The following is a 12754-nucleotide window of genomic DNA, read 5'->3' as shown; positions in this document are numbered from 1 at the left end:
TGAAAAGAGCATGGTTGTGTCTGTATTAGCAAGTAGGGTGGCTTAACAGGAACAGACCTGAAGAAAGGCAGGCTGTGGACCTGGCATCCACTCTGCACACATTTCAGACTAGCCCTAGCTCAGCCCTTTGGGCTGAATGCCCACTGGTGACTGGCACACGTCCTCCAAAAGGAAGCTGGTCCATGTGCTGGGAGGTGACTCCAACATATGAGCCAAAGTACAGTTAAATAAGGACAAACTAGAGATAAGTAAAAGATGCAGTCTTCTACCATTGCCTATTTAATGTAAATTAGGCTAATCCTTGACCAAAAAAATAAATAAAATAAAATCACTTCCAGGCCTAAGAGGAGGAAGTGGTCCTCCTCCTAGATTGTAAGGTGCAGGTAAAATACAGAGAAGTGCAGTCTAATATTGTTTTGGATAATCCAGTGGCAATAGAGTTGGCGTGTACAACTTTTAATACTCAGTAGTCATCAGCTTGTATCCTGTTGCATTTGGCTCACTCGCACATAGGGTTTTAAAGCCAGCTAGCATAAACAAACTAGGAAATTTTACTCATACCTGCTCATATCACACAAAGGGTTTAAACACAGGTTTAAAAGTTAAGGAAAAAAAATACAAGAAACCCCACACATTTCTCTCCTTTTCCTGTCTTCTCCTCTATAAGGAAATATAAGGAAACAGGCAAAACAGTGTGAGTCACTCACTGAACAGCAGAACAGATGAGCAATTTGTCACAAATACAGAAGAGAGAAAAAAAGAAAGATTTAAGTGACATTTAAATCAGAATCAAGACCTCAAAGAAAAAAACTCTGCACCAAGATCTTACAAGTTCATAAGAAATTTATTTAAAAAACAATGATTCCTCATTTAAACTACACACTGATTTGACTGTGGAGATCAAATGAGGGAAACAAGCTTAAAAGTTATTATAAGCTAACATAAAACAAACCAAAAAACCCCTCTGGATATTGAGTGTTGCAGTCTGTACCATCCGCCCACAGAATCCATCAGCAATATAACAAGATATCCTTGGGGCAGACTTGTTAGCACATTCACATAGAGCTTGTTAGCCCAAATGCAGACAAATGAAAAGTGTAGGTGGACATTAAGTCCAACCTGAAATAAGCAAGCAGCTTTCCTGAGTTTCAACAGATCTATAATTAAGGAGGTATTTCAGCTCATCTCTTCCTTTTCTAAAGCGTTAATTGTTATTATTGTATCTAGAAGATGGAGGGATTTTTTTTTAATCTTTTGCTTTAATACAGAAAGATGTCAGCTCTTCAAACATCATTTTCCTTCCTGATCAGAAACAGCACCACTGCAGTAACAGATCAAACTTCTGATGTTGTGGAAAGAGTCAGTAATTTCGCACTCAAGCACCACCATCTTTAATTTTTTTTCCTGAATTAGAGGATGAGCATGGTGCTGGAAACTCAGCCACCTGTCAAAGGCAAAACACCGCTGCAAAGTGAATTGGCACTGTCGCGCTGTGTGCGTGGGAAAGGGAGTTCTGGACAGGGCTGGTACTGGGAGATGCCGGCTGTCACCGATGCCTCTCTCAAGACGTCAGGGCTCCCGGCTCATGGCCAGGTGCTGGCCCTTCTGTGTACCTCTGCACCCTCAGCACCCGTGTCGCAGATCACCATCTCCTCCTTTGGGCAAGGCTAACTCTTCACGCAGTCCAGACCGTCTGACATCTGCAGGGCACAGGGTAGCAAAAGGGCTTTGCTATAACTGATTACATTTAAACCCAGCTGTTTAGATTTGATTTACACAAATATAAACTAGATAAAACCAGTACACTCTAGGCCACTTCATATTTCAGATTTTAAAAAGGTCAGTGATTTACTAAGACAAAAATGACAAGAGACGTCTGTTTTTACTGATGTCTATATTTTAAAACTTTGAGTAGATGTACTCAGGCTTCATAATATAAAATGTCTTTCAGATCCTCAGTGAAGTTACAAGAAATTTAAAAAGGAAAAAAAAAAGCCTTATTTTCTAGTTAAATTGTTATCTTTAAATACTACCCTTCCGTGGCTCAGCAAGATTTCCATGAGCTTCTCCAGGCTTTAGGTGCGAACACCAGCTGCAAGCGTACTGTATCATTGCTATGCTGATGCAGGAGCTAATCATCTTCTGAGTCACTCTCCCCCCTGCTTGGGGCACACATCCTGATTGAGGACATGAGCTGGTCCTGGATCTGCTTCCTAGGATTTTCCTCAAGGTCTGTTTTGATGGCACCTGATTCTGAGATCTTCCACTCCAATTCTGTGTGGAAAAAGATAGTGACATGAATCCAGGGGATCAAACTGGGCTTCTTCAAACTCTGACTCCTTTTGACATATCCTAGCTTATGTACTTCAAATATACTGCACCCTGCCTTTCTGGCTGATTTTCAAAAGGGAAAAAAGGGACCCCAGATCTCCACATTTCTCCTTTGTCCTTTCCACCCCTGCCTCCCCAATTGACTTCTCCAGCCACCATCACATCCAAAACTGGGGCCTTGCTCTATTCCTCACCATCCTCTACCACCCCGGTCCCCGGTCCCAGCCCCTGCCTGTCTCCCACATCTGCTCCAGCTGAGCCAGCTCCAGAGCCACTAGCACCAGCGCACATTTCAGCCATGGCACAGAGCTGCTGACATAGAGGCTCTGGTTACAGCTTTGCAGCACACCCAATCGCATCCTCTGCGCCTCTGTATGAGGCAGCTGCTCCCTGACGCTGAACGTCAAGAGGTGATCGACACAAAGCAGCCTCTGCAGATAAGGCATTCTTCCTGCTGAAGCAGCAGCCCGCCACTTTATATTCAAGTGAGTACAGAAACCAAGTTTTCACATGTATTGCTGGTGAATGAATACTTCTGATACATTAGAGCTATTTGAAATCATACACTGAGTTGGCACAGTCAGAAGAAACTGGGAATAAATAGTTTCCAGGGGCAGGGGAAAGTTGCAGTAATTCCATTTACACATCTGAATTATAGGTATTTTCAGGAATGTACTTTAAAAATGCAATTCACTCCTTTCCCACTACTCAATGCACTGATTATTAGTTCCTTAGCAAGAGGGTAAAAGGAACTCCTCTGTCAGTAGTAGGCCTATTACAGTATAGGCCTAAATTGGATTGCTTCCCAGAAGTGGTAGAAAGTCGATACAAACATTCAGTTGAAACTTTTCTCCTACTCCTGCTGGCAACCCTATCATTAAATCCAATTTCCTTCAGACATTACAGATTAATGAATATAACTTCACACTGTCTTTAATCTCCAGTGGAAGTCATCTGGTTTCACAGACTTATGGGAGAAGGAAGGAAGAAAAGAAAATGTACAATTTCAGTGCCCAGATTTCTGAGGACCGAGTTAAGCTGGCTCAGTTACCTTTGGACAACCCTGCCCTCCCCTCAGGGAAAAAAAAAGTGCTAAAGATGGGAGAAAGATAATGGAAGGTTCTGCAACTATCACTTGCTTCAGTTTATAATTAGGCACCTCTACATTTAGAGATATTTCTCAAATTAACGATCTCATTGGTGAGCTCTTCCCCTTCTTATAGACCAGGCAGAGGACCATTTGCTACAGCACACGCTCGAGATAACCTGTAAACTCCGGGGTTGTAGAGAAAACTTCTTTGCATCCTATTCCAATATAGCAAAGTGACACCATTCAACAGAGACCTTGAAATGCCACTCACCTGTAGTTCACTTCAGATAAAAATGCCCTTAAAGTCTCACTTTAAAAAAAGCTCAGAGGTATCTGGACCAACATATCTACCCAGACAGCTGGAGAGTATCCTTTTAACTCAAGTAAAATCCTCTAAGTCACATCACAGGGTTGCATTTACTTTCCAAAAGGAGGAGAAGGGGGAAGGAAAAAAAAAAAAAAAAAAAAAAAAAAAAGAGTCCTTTCGACTGCTGACCTCTGCCTCCCAGCGCTGCTTTAGGACATCATTCCCTGCCCAGCCACCTTCAAATGACAGCTTTTAGGGAAGAGCCTCAGCACAGAGCACCGTGCTGCTCCATAGGACCTGCAACCCCCCCATCTCCAGGGGCGAATGAAGTACGTCATAACGACGAGGCAACGTGACACGACCCCCCCAGACTGCGTAAATGAGCAAGGAGGAAACGGGCTAGGCAGAACTGCAACCTCTGGGAAAGGCGACGGTCTCTCTCCTACGGGGCCCTGGGCTCCCCGAACCATGCAAGGCAGGAGCTTAAAATACTGCTGTCTCTTGCGAGGTGGCAAGAGGAAAAGGAAAGAGCCCAATTTCACACTTGCAGCCCCATTTGTGCAAAGAGAAGGGCTCTCTTTAAAGGAGAACAAGGAGTGGAGCCTGTGTGTCAGGAAGGTACAACAGACGAGTCTATGTCATTAGCTTTGAAATTAAACAAAAAGCTCTACAATACAATAGACCAACACCAGTGTTATACAGACTGTCAGCCAACTGAGGGCAACACCAGTTATTCAGTTACAGAAAATTCCCAAGAATATGCATGGTTACTATTTTTGCTTTTGATGTACAGGAGAATCTGTTTTACAGGACACAGAGTGTAAATACTGCACACACCTAAAATATATATCTGCCTATTCAACCACTCACTGCTTTTACAGGACAGCTTTAACCAAATATTGAGCCAAAACAGGGGGCTAGCAACAACTCATTATATGACTTAATTACCTCCCTCTCCTCCTAACCCTCACTTCACTTCTTCCATTCCCAGCAAAGCTGTTTGCTGAAGTTTTGTTTTTCCTTTTCAAGACCTAAGAGGTAGACGCTTACCATCTCTTGTCAAGTTCATGCCACCGAACACCAACGGCCCGACGAACTGGGCTTTGATGTCTCCCTCAAGGTAGAGGAATATCGTAGGCAGGTTCTTGTCAGGGTAATTGGGTATGCAGGTGGTAGAGATCGCTTTGATAAATTTCACATCTCTGAACTTCCTTGCAAGGCCACTCATATGTTGATTTATTAAGGCACAGAGTGGAATTCTGTAAAGAATAGCAACAAACACAGGTAAGAAGAAAAAAAGGACAAATCAGAGTAATCTGCTCCAGAAGGAAGGGCAGAAATACCAGCTCTGTGAACTGTATTTATGGAAAGACAAATGTACCAGAAGCAATTTCTGAATATTTTTGTTCTCCAGGATGCCAGTGTTCAAAGGAAATCAGGGTTAGTTTTTTGGGTTTTTTTTTTTTTTGGGGGGGGGGGGGGGGGATGGTTGGTTGTTTTAAGGAAGATACTAGCAATACAACTTTCCCCTCTGTCATACAGACAAATTGGTTTATAAGGCATAATGCTTGAACACTGCATGAGTAAGGGCAAAACAGAAAGAGAAGTAGCTCCTGGAAAAGAGAAGCAAAAGACAGCACAGGATATCTGCGGTGGAATTAGGTGATGAACAAAAATCAAATATTTCTAACCTCTTCTAGAAAATTCTAGCAACTTATCAGACCTCTTTGAGAAGATTTTCTGTCATGCTGGCAGGACTGAAAACCTTGTTCATGCCATTTCTATGCATCAAGAAAACAGGCCAAAGGAGACAAACAGTGCTCCTTCTAAACGCATAGCTTCTTGCACTTTCTTTATCCAGAATAATTTCCAAAGCTCAGTATTTCAGTGGTAGCAGCTAGCTAGATGGGAAGACAGATCACACTGTGCAGTACATGCAAAATAAAGACGCCTTGTGATAGCATCCTTTTAAAGTAAAGTTAAGCAGTCTTCAGTCAACAGTAATGAAATCACTAAATCAATATTTTACTTCTTAGAACTCCAGAATCATTTCTTTAATTTCCACAATAACTACAAATTTGTCTAGAGCATTTTCAGCTACTGACAGTGAAAGGTTTAAGGGTTAAAAAAAAAAAAAAAAAAAATCTTACCCTTGTTTGTAGAGGTGCAGAACTACCCATACACCTTTTCCAGCTTTGGTAACCTCTTGAACGTAATCTTTTCCTGAAATCTCCAAAACTTCCCCAAATTTATTCTTCATTTGAGCTGCTTTCATTTCTGCTAACCTTTGCTGTCTGAACAGCAAGGAATGGGAAAGAGATCTTGAGAAAGATGCATTTTTGACAGAACAACATTTAACTAGGCCTGTTGAAGCCTAGTCTTCAGAGGCAAACTACAAACTTCTCCAAACCCCCAGAACAACAAAAGCAAGTTAGCACGGGCCAAAATAGATGTTCTTATATTTGAATCACAAGGTAAAACAGTCAGCATGCAAAGAAGCACAACTGTGTTTCACAGGATGTATTTTTTTGTCCCTTCTCCCCTGAGCAGACATTTCTTCTGCAGATACTACACTGCAAAAACATGAGAGATGGCTCAGATAAAAGGATGATGGAAAAGCTACTCCATAATTATGCAAGTCTGCAGTACCATAACTCATTCAGGCAAAAATTGAGACTGCTTAGAGGTGACTTTCAAAGCTCTTAGAATCCCCTGCTATTCACTGAGTGGGTCCACAGTATCTCTGCAAAACTAGGTTGTAGAAAAAGGACAATAATTGAACCCAAGTATCTTAATAAAGATACTTAGAAGTTCTACGTGAGACCAGAAGCACAACCCAGATTTTCTAGCACCAGGCCTAAGAACATCCTTCCTCCCTTCTCTTCAACAATATCTAATGGTATTTAAAAAGAACCAGCCCCCCCTCCCCCAAATTAACTCCAATTTTCATTAAAGCTAAGTTCTGCATGCTGCTCTAACCTGTACATTTCGATAGCTTTTTCATCTTCCTCATTAAACTCATCTTCGTTTTCTTCTAGCTCTTCCAGAGTCATGTCCTCATAAGTTTTCACTAGAATGGAAAAAATATCAAATCAGCAAAACTCTTGTTTCAGGAATAAAATCGATCAGCTTTTATCAGTCCAGCAGAATTTATTTACTTTAAGGATGGAATAACTATTGGAAATAGGGCTTTTTTGAAAGATTATTGTGAGTGGATTTTTCTAAAATACTATTATGCACTTTAGACATATAGCTGGAAAGACAGTGATGGGAAGGACTGGGAGCCAAAGGGTGGCTACAGCTAGTATATGAGTACCTGAGCTAGCTTTCAAGTTCTGTGACTACAGCAGAGACATACCTAACACACATACAATACAGTGGCGATAATGAACAACAGAGAAAGGAGGACATGTACAACAGGCAACGATGATGAGATACCTTTACTTGCACATTCATTCTGACTCCCTTCAGACTGTGTTTATTTCAGTTTTCAAAGATTTATATATATAAACCATAGGGCTGACATCTAAAACAAAGCTTTCGTGTACTGGAGTAATTCCAATCATTTAGGGATGTATTTGTCCAATACTGTAATAGATGGTGACACTATGCAAGAATTAGCTTTGGTATCCCTTATAGCTTTAGAAAAGGAAATAATTCTTTATAGGCATATTAAACATTATTGCTGGCCACTTCTTTGTTCAAGCTTCCTACAGAAGCTGTTTCAACATTTATCCTGCTGCCACCTGAGCACTCACCAAGAGACTTCTGCTGCAGGATCTGAAGCTGCTCATCTTCCTTTGCCTGCTCTCGTTCTTTTAGGTCTTCCTTTGCAGGAAGGATACCTTTTTTGCGCAAGATGTCATTCCACTCTGTGTCTTCATTTGGGTCCTAGAAGGAAACAAGGAACAGTGATGTGCATTTAAGGAGAACTTTGCCACATCCAGAAATTAGCACAAGCAAGCTTTTCAAGAGAAATAACGCACTGCTAGAGTGGTAATTTTCAGAACTGCATTAGAAAGACACAGAGTCTTCCTTATGGCCCCAAACTAGTACCCAGAAAAGTGATTTTATTTTATTCCAGCCTACTCAGAGCAGGTACAGGAGGTCTTGGCAGGGCAAAAAAATTAAAAGCATTGTAATCATCACCGCAGTTCCTACAAGCTGAAAGGAAAGGAGAAAAAAAATCAACTGGGTGACAGGAGAAGCAGGCTGGCTACAGTGCTCGCAAACAGCACCTCGGCAGAACAACAGGTCACCAAATTAGCAGTCATTACATTGGGAAGTGCTGGTTAGAAAACAGACAGGCTCCAGCCCTGCTGGCATAACTCTGGACATAAACAAAGTCTCATTGGTAGATTCGGGGCAGTGTGACTACACGTGTGCTTACGGAGAAGCACACTTTCAGTCTCTGCCAGATAAGGCCGTTACTAGAGAATGAGATCTAAATCTATATCTAGACCGTTCTTGAATGTTAAAAGTCTCCACTGTGAAATAGTTGCTATATGTGTAGAAGCAAAAGCAAGGCCGACAGGCATCCACGTATTGCTGAAAAGCTCAGTAAAACTGCTTCAAGAAAGTTACACAGCAAGTTGTTTTACTTGAAAATTTAGTGGCAAACACTCATTCTGATTTTGGTACCGTATCAACTTGGCCTAAGTCCACAAGTCCCTTGGAAATCAGGACAAGAATGCCTGCCTATAGCTTTGCAGTGCCTTATGCCAATACAGCTTCCATTAAATTCATTCAAGACTGTTCTTTCTCTAGACTAAAACAGTACTTATGGACAAAGAAAGAAAGAAAATAAAAAGGCAGAGTCTTTTCCCTCTCTACTGCAATCATTTTTTTTCTCTCCAGGTGGATTTCTCAGTGTCTATTACTGTTTATCAGCCTACTGATTAAGTGCTTAAAATATCCGTGTTTATGGAAACGGAAAAATAAATATCGTACACCCCCCCCCCCCGGTACACTTTTTAAAATCATGGTGCTCATAACAAAAAAACGCCGCTGCCGCAAACGAGACAAGTACCCGCGCACGCCACCGAGGCGGGGATCAAATCCCAGCGAGAAGAGCGCGGCCCCGCGCGGAGGGAGGGAGGGAGGGAGCGGCCACGGAGCCGCCCCGCTGCCGCCTTCCCCCCCCCCCCGCGGCGGGGCCGGGGCCGGGGCCGGGGCCGGGGCCGCCCCGCTCCTCACCTGCATCCTGCTCTGGGGTCGGGGCCGGGGCCCGGGCGGCGGCGGCGCGAGGGGCGGCGCGGCGCGAGGGGCGGCGCGGCCCGGGCTGCCGCTTCCGGGGCCGCCGAATAAGGGCAGCCCCGAGGCGAGGGGAATTAAGAGCTCTCACGGAAGGGCTGAAAGTAGGTGGGTTTTCGACAGGAACTGCAGGAGGAAAAAAAAAAAATAGTTTCCTGTTTCAGGAGCGTTGCCTTTAAATAAATTCGAGTTTTTCAACTCTTGCTGGTTTTCTTTTCCCTTCTCTCATACTGTCAGTGTTTTTCATAGCCATTACATTATTTTAAAAAATCTGACTCCCTCCCTGCTGTATCTGCATGGTTTCCCAAAGGGAGGCTGGCTTGATTTCCTGGGCACTAGGCCCAAGCAGCCTGCCCCCATGTGCACACACAAGTAATGTAGTGCTGCTAAGTCCCTGTCTGCCCTGGCTCCCCGAGCTGGGAGCCTCGCTGCGTCCGTTCCCTCCTTAGCCGGCAAAAAGTGGTGGCTGTGCTGGAGGCAGCTCAGCTGCAACAAGCGCCAGCCTCTCTGATGGGATGTGTCGGGATCCCAGGCTTGCCCTGCCTGCTGTTGGCTGTGCCTTCGTGCCACCCTGCGCATGCTTTTGGAGGGGTTTCACACAAAGTTCATTCATGCAAGTCACGGGCCTGTGAGAGCCCAGCAAGTTTCCGTGTGAGCTGCGACTTTCTTCTTCCCACAATACAGGAGAGTCATTGCTGTCAGTCACCTTGAGATTATTCATATGAGTAGGAGTAAACACTGGCACGTTAGCAGGACTGGAGGAGTAGACTGTAAGTCTTTAAGGATAAAAAGGCCTTCTTTTTTTCCTGTTTGCATCCAGTCATCGTCACAGGGCTTTAATCTCTGTTGCAACCCAAAGCTGTAACATGATAAAATAGGAATAGGCATATTACCAAGCATATCTTGCTACATTCTTGTTAATATCATGAAACTCAATAATCAAGGTGCCCACTGTTTTAATGCATATTTGAAAGTCTGGCAACATTTACTTTTGAAAAGCCCGTTTTTAAAACTTAAACTTTGGGCAAAAAAAAAAAAAGTATTACAAGGAATGCCACTTTTCAGTCAAGCTGTATGAAAATACATAAAATTCTTTCCAAATTATAGGAGTGATAAAGTCTTATGACCTTTCCTTGGGACTGATAGCAGGCTTTTCTTGTTAATAAACTCCTTTGCCTTTTCTGCTTAGATTTTAGATATTGAGAAAGTGTCCTTCACCTTGGTATCTGCCATACACAGCTAAGCACAGCAGCAGAATCTTCTTCAAATGGCATTTATTTTACGCTGTGATAAAATAGGGGGTCTGTGAGCTGTAAGCTGATGAATTCACCATTTCGACCACTTCAAGGCAGCCTGCTGCTACCCTGTCATTACTCTCTCTCAGCCTTGTCTCTCCCAGCGCATCCCTGGGTCAGCGGCAGGAGGCCAGCGCTAAGTGAGACGCAGGTCTCCCCTTTCCTTTTGGTCCTGAGCTCTGCATTAGAGGAGACAGCACTGCATTACCTTTGATGGACAGCAATAGCGGTCCTGCCCAAAGCCCTTCTCACCAGGGCTTTAATCCAAGTAATACGCATTTGGAAAAACATCCCCATCCTTTCCCCATACCAACAACTTGCAAATAACGGAGTATGCAAGTTATAATGAGCACAGGAATTCTTACATGACTTCCGGATGGCACCACCTAGTAAGCTGCACATTCTAGAAACTTTTCTTCATGCCCATCGGATGCCCCCCATTGGAGCTGACTTGATTTTGCAGCGAACATCTGCTTTTGCGCAAACGCTGACCTGCCCCTTTTGTGATTGTTTCAGCAGCAGTGGCAAAGGATACAAAATTGCAGTCTCTAAAAGCGGCTAAACACACTAAACACACGCTAAACACACTCCCGCAAAGAGTTACACAGTGAGCAGCAAAACAAGCAGTTTGATATCAGATTAAAAAAATATGTAACACATTCTGGAAATTTTATTTCACAAGTTAAAAGGAGATAGGATACTAGCTTTTAACACTGTATACACTGTGGCGGGTTTTTTTAGGATTCCTTTCTCATCTGTGAAGCAAACAGGCAGGAAGAGAAAGTGCATTTTCTGTGCGCGACATGAGAAAGGCTTCCTGCTAAAATAAGTTCAGGGGCGCTCCTGTGATATAGCTACACAGCTGCGAGCCTCTCACCTCCTGCCCAGCCCCGGGGCTGGCTTGTCCTTGCCTGACACTGCAGCGCTGCAGGGGGTGCGCGAGCAGCAGTGGCGCCCTGAACCAGGGGTCCCACCCCGCTGCAAATGGCCTCAGGTCCTCAGTCAGCCTCCTGGCACTACCAGAAACTACCTGAAAGCACAAACCAAACTGGGCACCAGGACACAAATACCCCAGATCGTCAGACCTAGGAAACATTTCTCTAGAAGTATCTAAATACATTTGCTGAGTATTCGGGCTGTCCTCTGCCTTAGTTTTTCTCTATAACTCTTCCCGTTCCTCTTCTTGTTTGTCTGTATTTCATATCTTGTTTTACTTCTCCACCAGCTTCTCTCATCATGTTGCTTTCCCTGTTCTATTTAAAAAAAAAAAAACAAAAAACTGTATACTATCCATTCTTATCAGACATAATTATCAGTATTATATTGTTCAGATGGGATCATAACCAATTAGCATGACCAGAAATTTGAATCTAGATGGTTATTTTTATTTGTTTCTCAGTCTATCAACACTCAGCAAACACTGAAGAAGGGGTTGGGTATGAGATCTAACCCCACCTGGAGCTTCAGTCTCATGCAGGTGTTTAGGGACGCATGTCTCCCCCCCCCCCCCCCAATGCAGTTAGGATCAGTGCTCCATTCCCTAAAACCAGACACCTCTGCCCTTTCAAAGAACTGAGCAGAATTAATGTGTTTCCCCCCACCCCCCAAAAAAGCACGTGGGAGAGGAGGAGGGGGAAGAGGACTTCTCCCTCTCCCCCTCTCCCCTTTCTATGCAATTGCCGGATGCTCAGCACACTAATCCAAGAAGGATGAAACCTAGTCCTGAGGCCCCAGAAAAACACCCCAACACTGCCTGACTGCAGGCCTTAAGATCAGGTTTGGGAAATGCAGAGGAGCTACTGTTTCTCTGCTCTGTCAGGGGGGTTGAAATGGAAATTTCAAAGTCTCATTATAACATATTTGTAACATCATGAACATCCTGTTAACACCCACCAAAGGGATATTCTGAAAAGTGCTGGAACATTTAACTCATGTTTAGAGAAGCAACATTTTATAATCACCTGTTTCAACCACTGGTCTTCTCCAGTAATCGTCTGGTGTGAAATGCAGCTGGAGATCTAGGATCCAAAATCAGGGCTCCCTCCCTGTCTTTGGCTTGTGAGTGCCCAAACAGGTTGCTGAGCTATGCCCGATTACTCATAGAGGGCTTTTCTGCACAGTAGCAGGATTTCAACAGCTGTAGGCAAAATTCCCATCCTCCAAAACTAATCTTTTCACTGAGATTAGAAATTTCAGCTCTGCAATGAGGGACTGAATTTTAGCTTTCTCCTGTGTAGGCAACTGTGCTAAGCACTAATGTGTATTACCAAAGGGAAGGCACAATCACCTTTTCTACCAGGAATCAGAAGAAATGGGTAGCTGCAGCTGTACTTGGTGAGGACCCTAGTCATTCTGGAGGATATCTGGACACACAGAGAACTTGGGCTGCACTTACAGATGATGTGACAACTTCAGTTTAGAAAGTGAAGAGCTACAGGATCTAGGCACCCTCTAGTGAGGCAGCATCTGAGATAAGCT

The 12754-nt window shown here is 43.6% G+C and overlaps 1 protein-coding gene across 1 annotated transcript; it reads right to left on the bottom strand.

The window, feature by feature from the left end:
- Positions 1 to 825: 825 nt before the first annotated feature.
- On the bottom strand, positions 826 to 9017 carry PDCL3 (phosducin like 3). Its single transcript, XM_067294663.1, has 6 exons — positions 8925 to 9017; positions 7487 to 7619; positions 6708 to 6798; positions 5879 to 6022; positions 4779 to 4987; positions 826 to 2274 (listed from the first exon to the last, which is right to left on the bottom strand). Exons 1-6 carry the CDS (start codon positions 8928 to 8930, stop codon positions 2132 to 2134), a joined length of 726 nt encoding a protein of 241 aa, XP_067150764.1. The 5' UTR covers positions 8931 to 9017; the 3' UTR covers positions 826 to 2131.
- Positions 9018 to 12754: the final 3737 nt, after the last annotated feature.

This window comes from Apteryx mantelli, chromosome 1 (genome assembly GCF_036417845.1).
Source record: "Apteryx mantelli isolate bAptMan1 chromosome 1, bAptMan1.hap1, whole genome shotgun sequence".
Lineage (NCBI taxonomy): Eukaryota > Metazoa > Chordata > Aves > Apterygiformes > Apterygidae > Apteryx > Apteryx mantelli.
Note: the sequence above shows the minus strand (reverse complement) of the source record. Positions and strands in the feature narration are given on the sequence as shown.

Coding starts and splice junctions, on each gene's coding strand:
- PDCL3 (XM_067294663.1), bottom strand. Junction 6,799..7,486: donor CCTGCAGCAGAAGTCTCTTG/GTGAGTGCTCAG, acceptor TTTCCATTCTAG/TGAAAACTTATGAGGACATG. Junction 6,023..6,707: donor AAAGCTATCGAAATGTACAG/GTTAGAGCAGCA, acceptor CTTGCTGTTCAG/ACAGCAAAGGTTAGCAGAAA.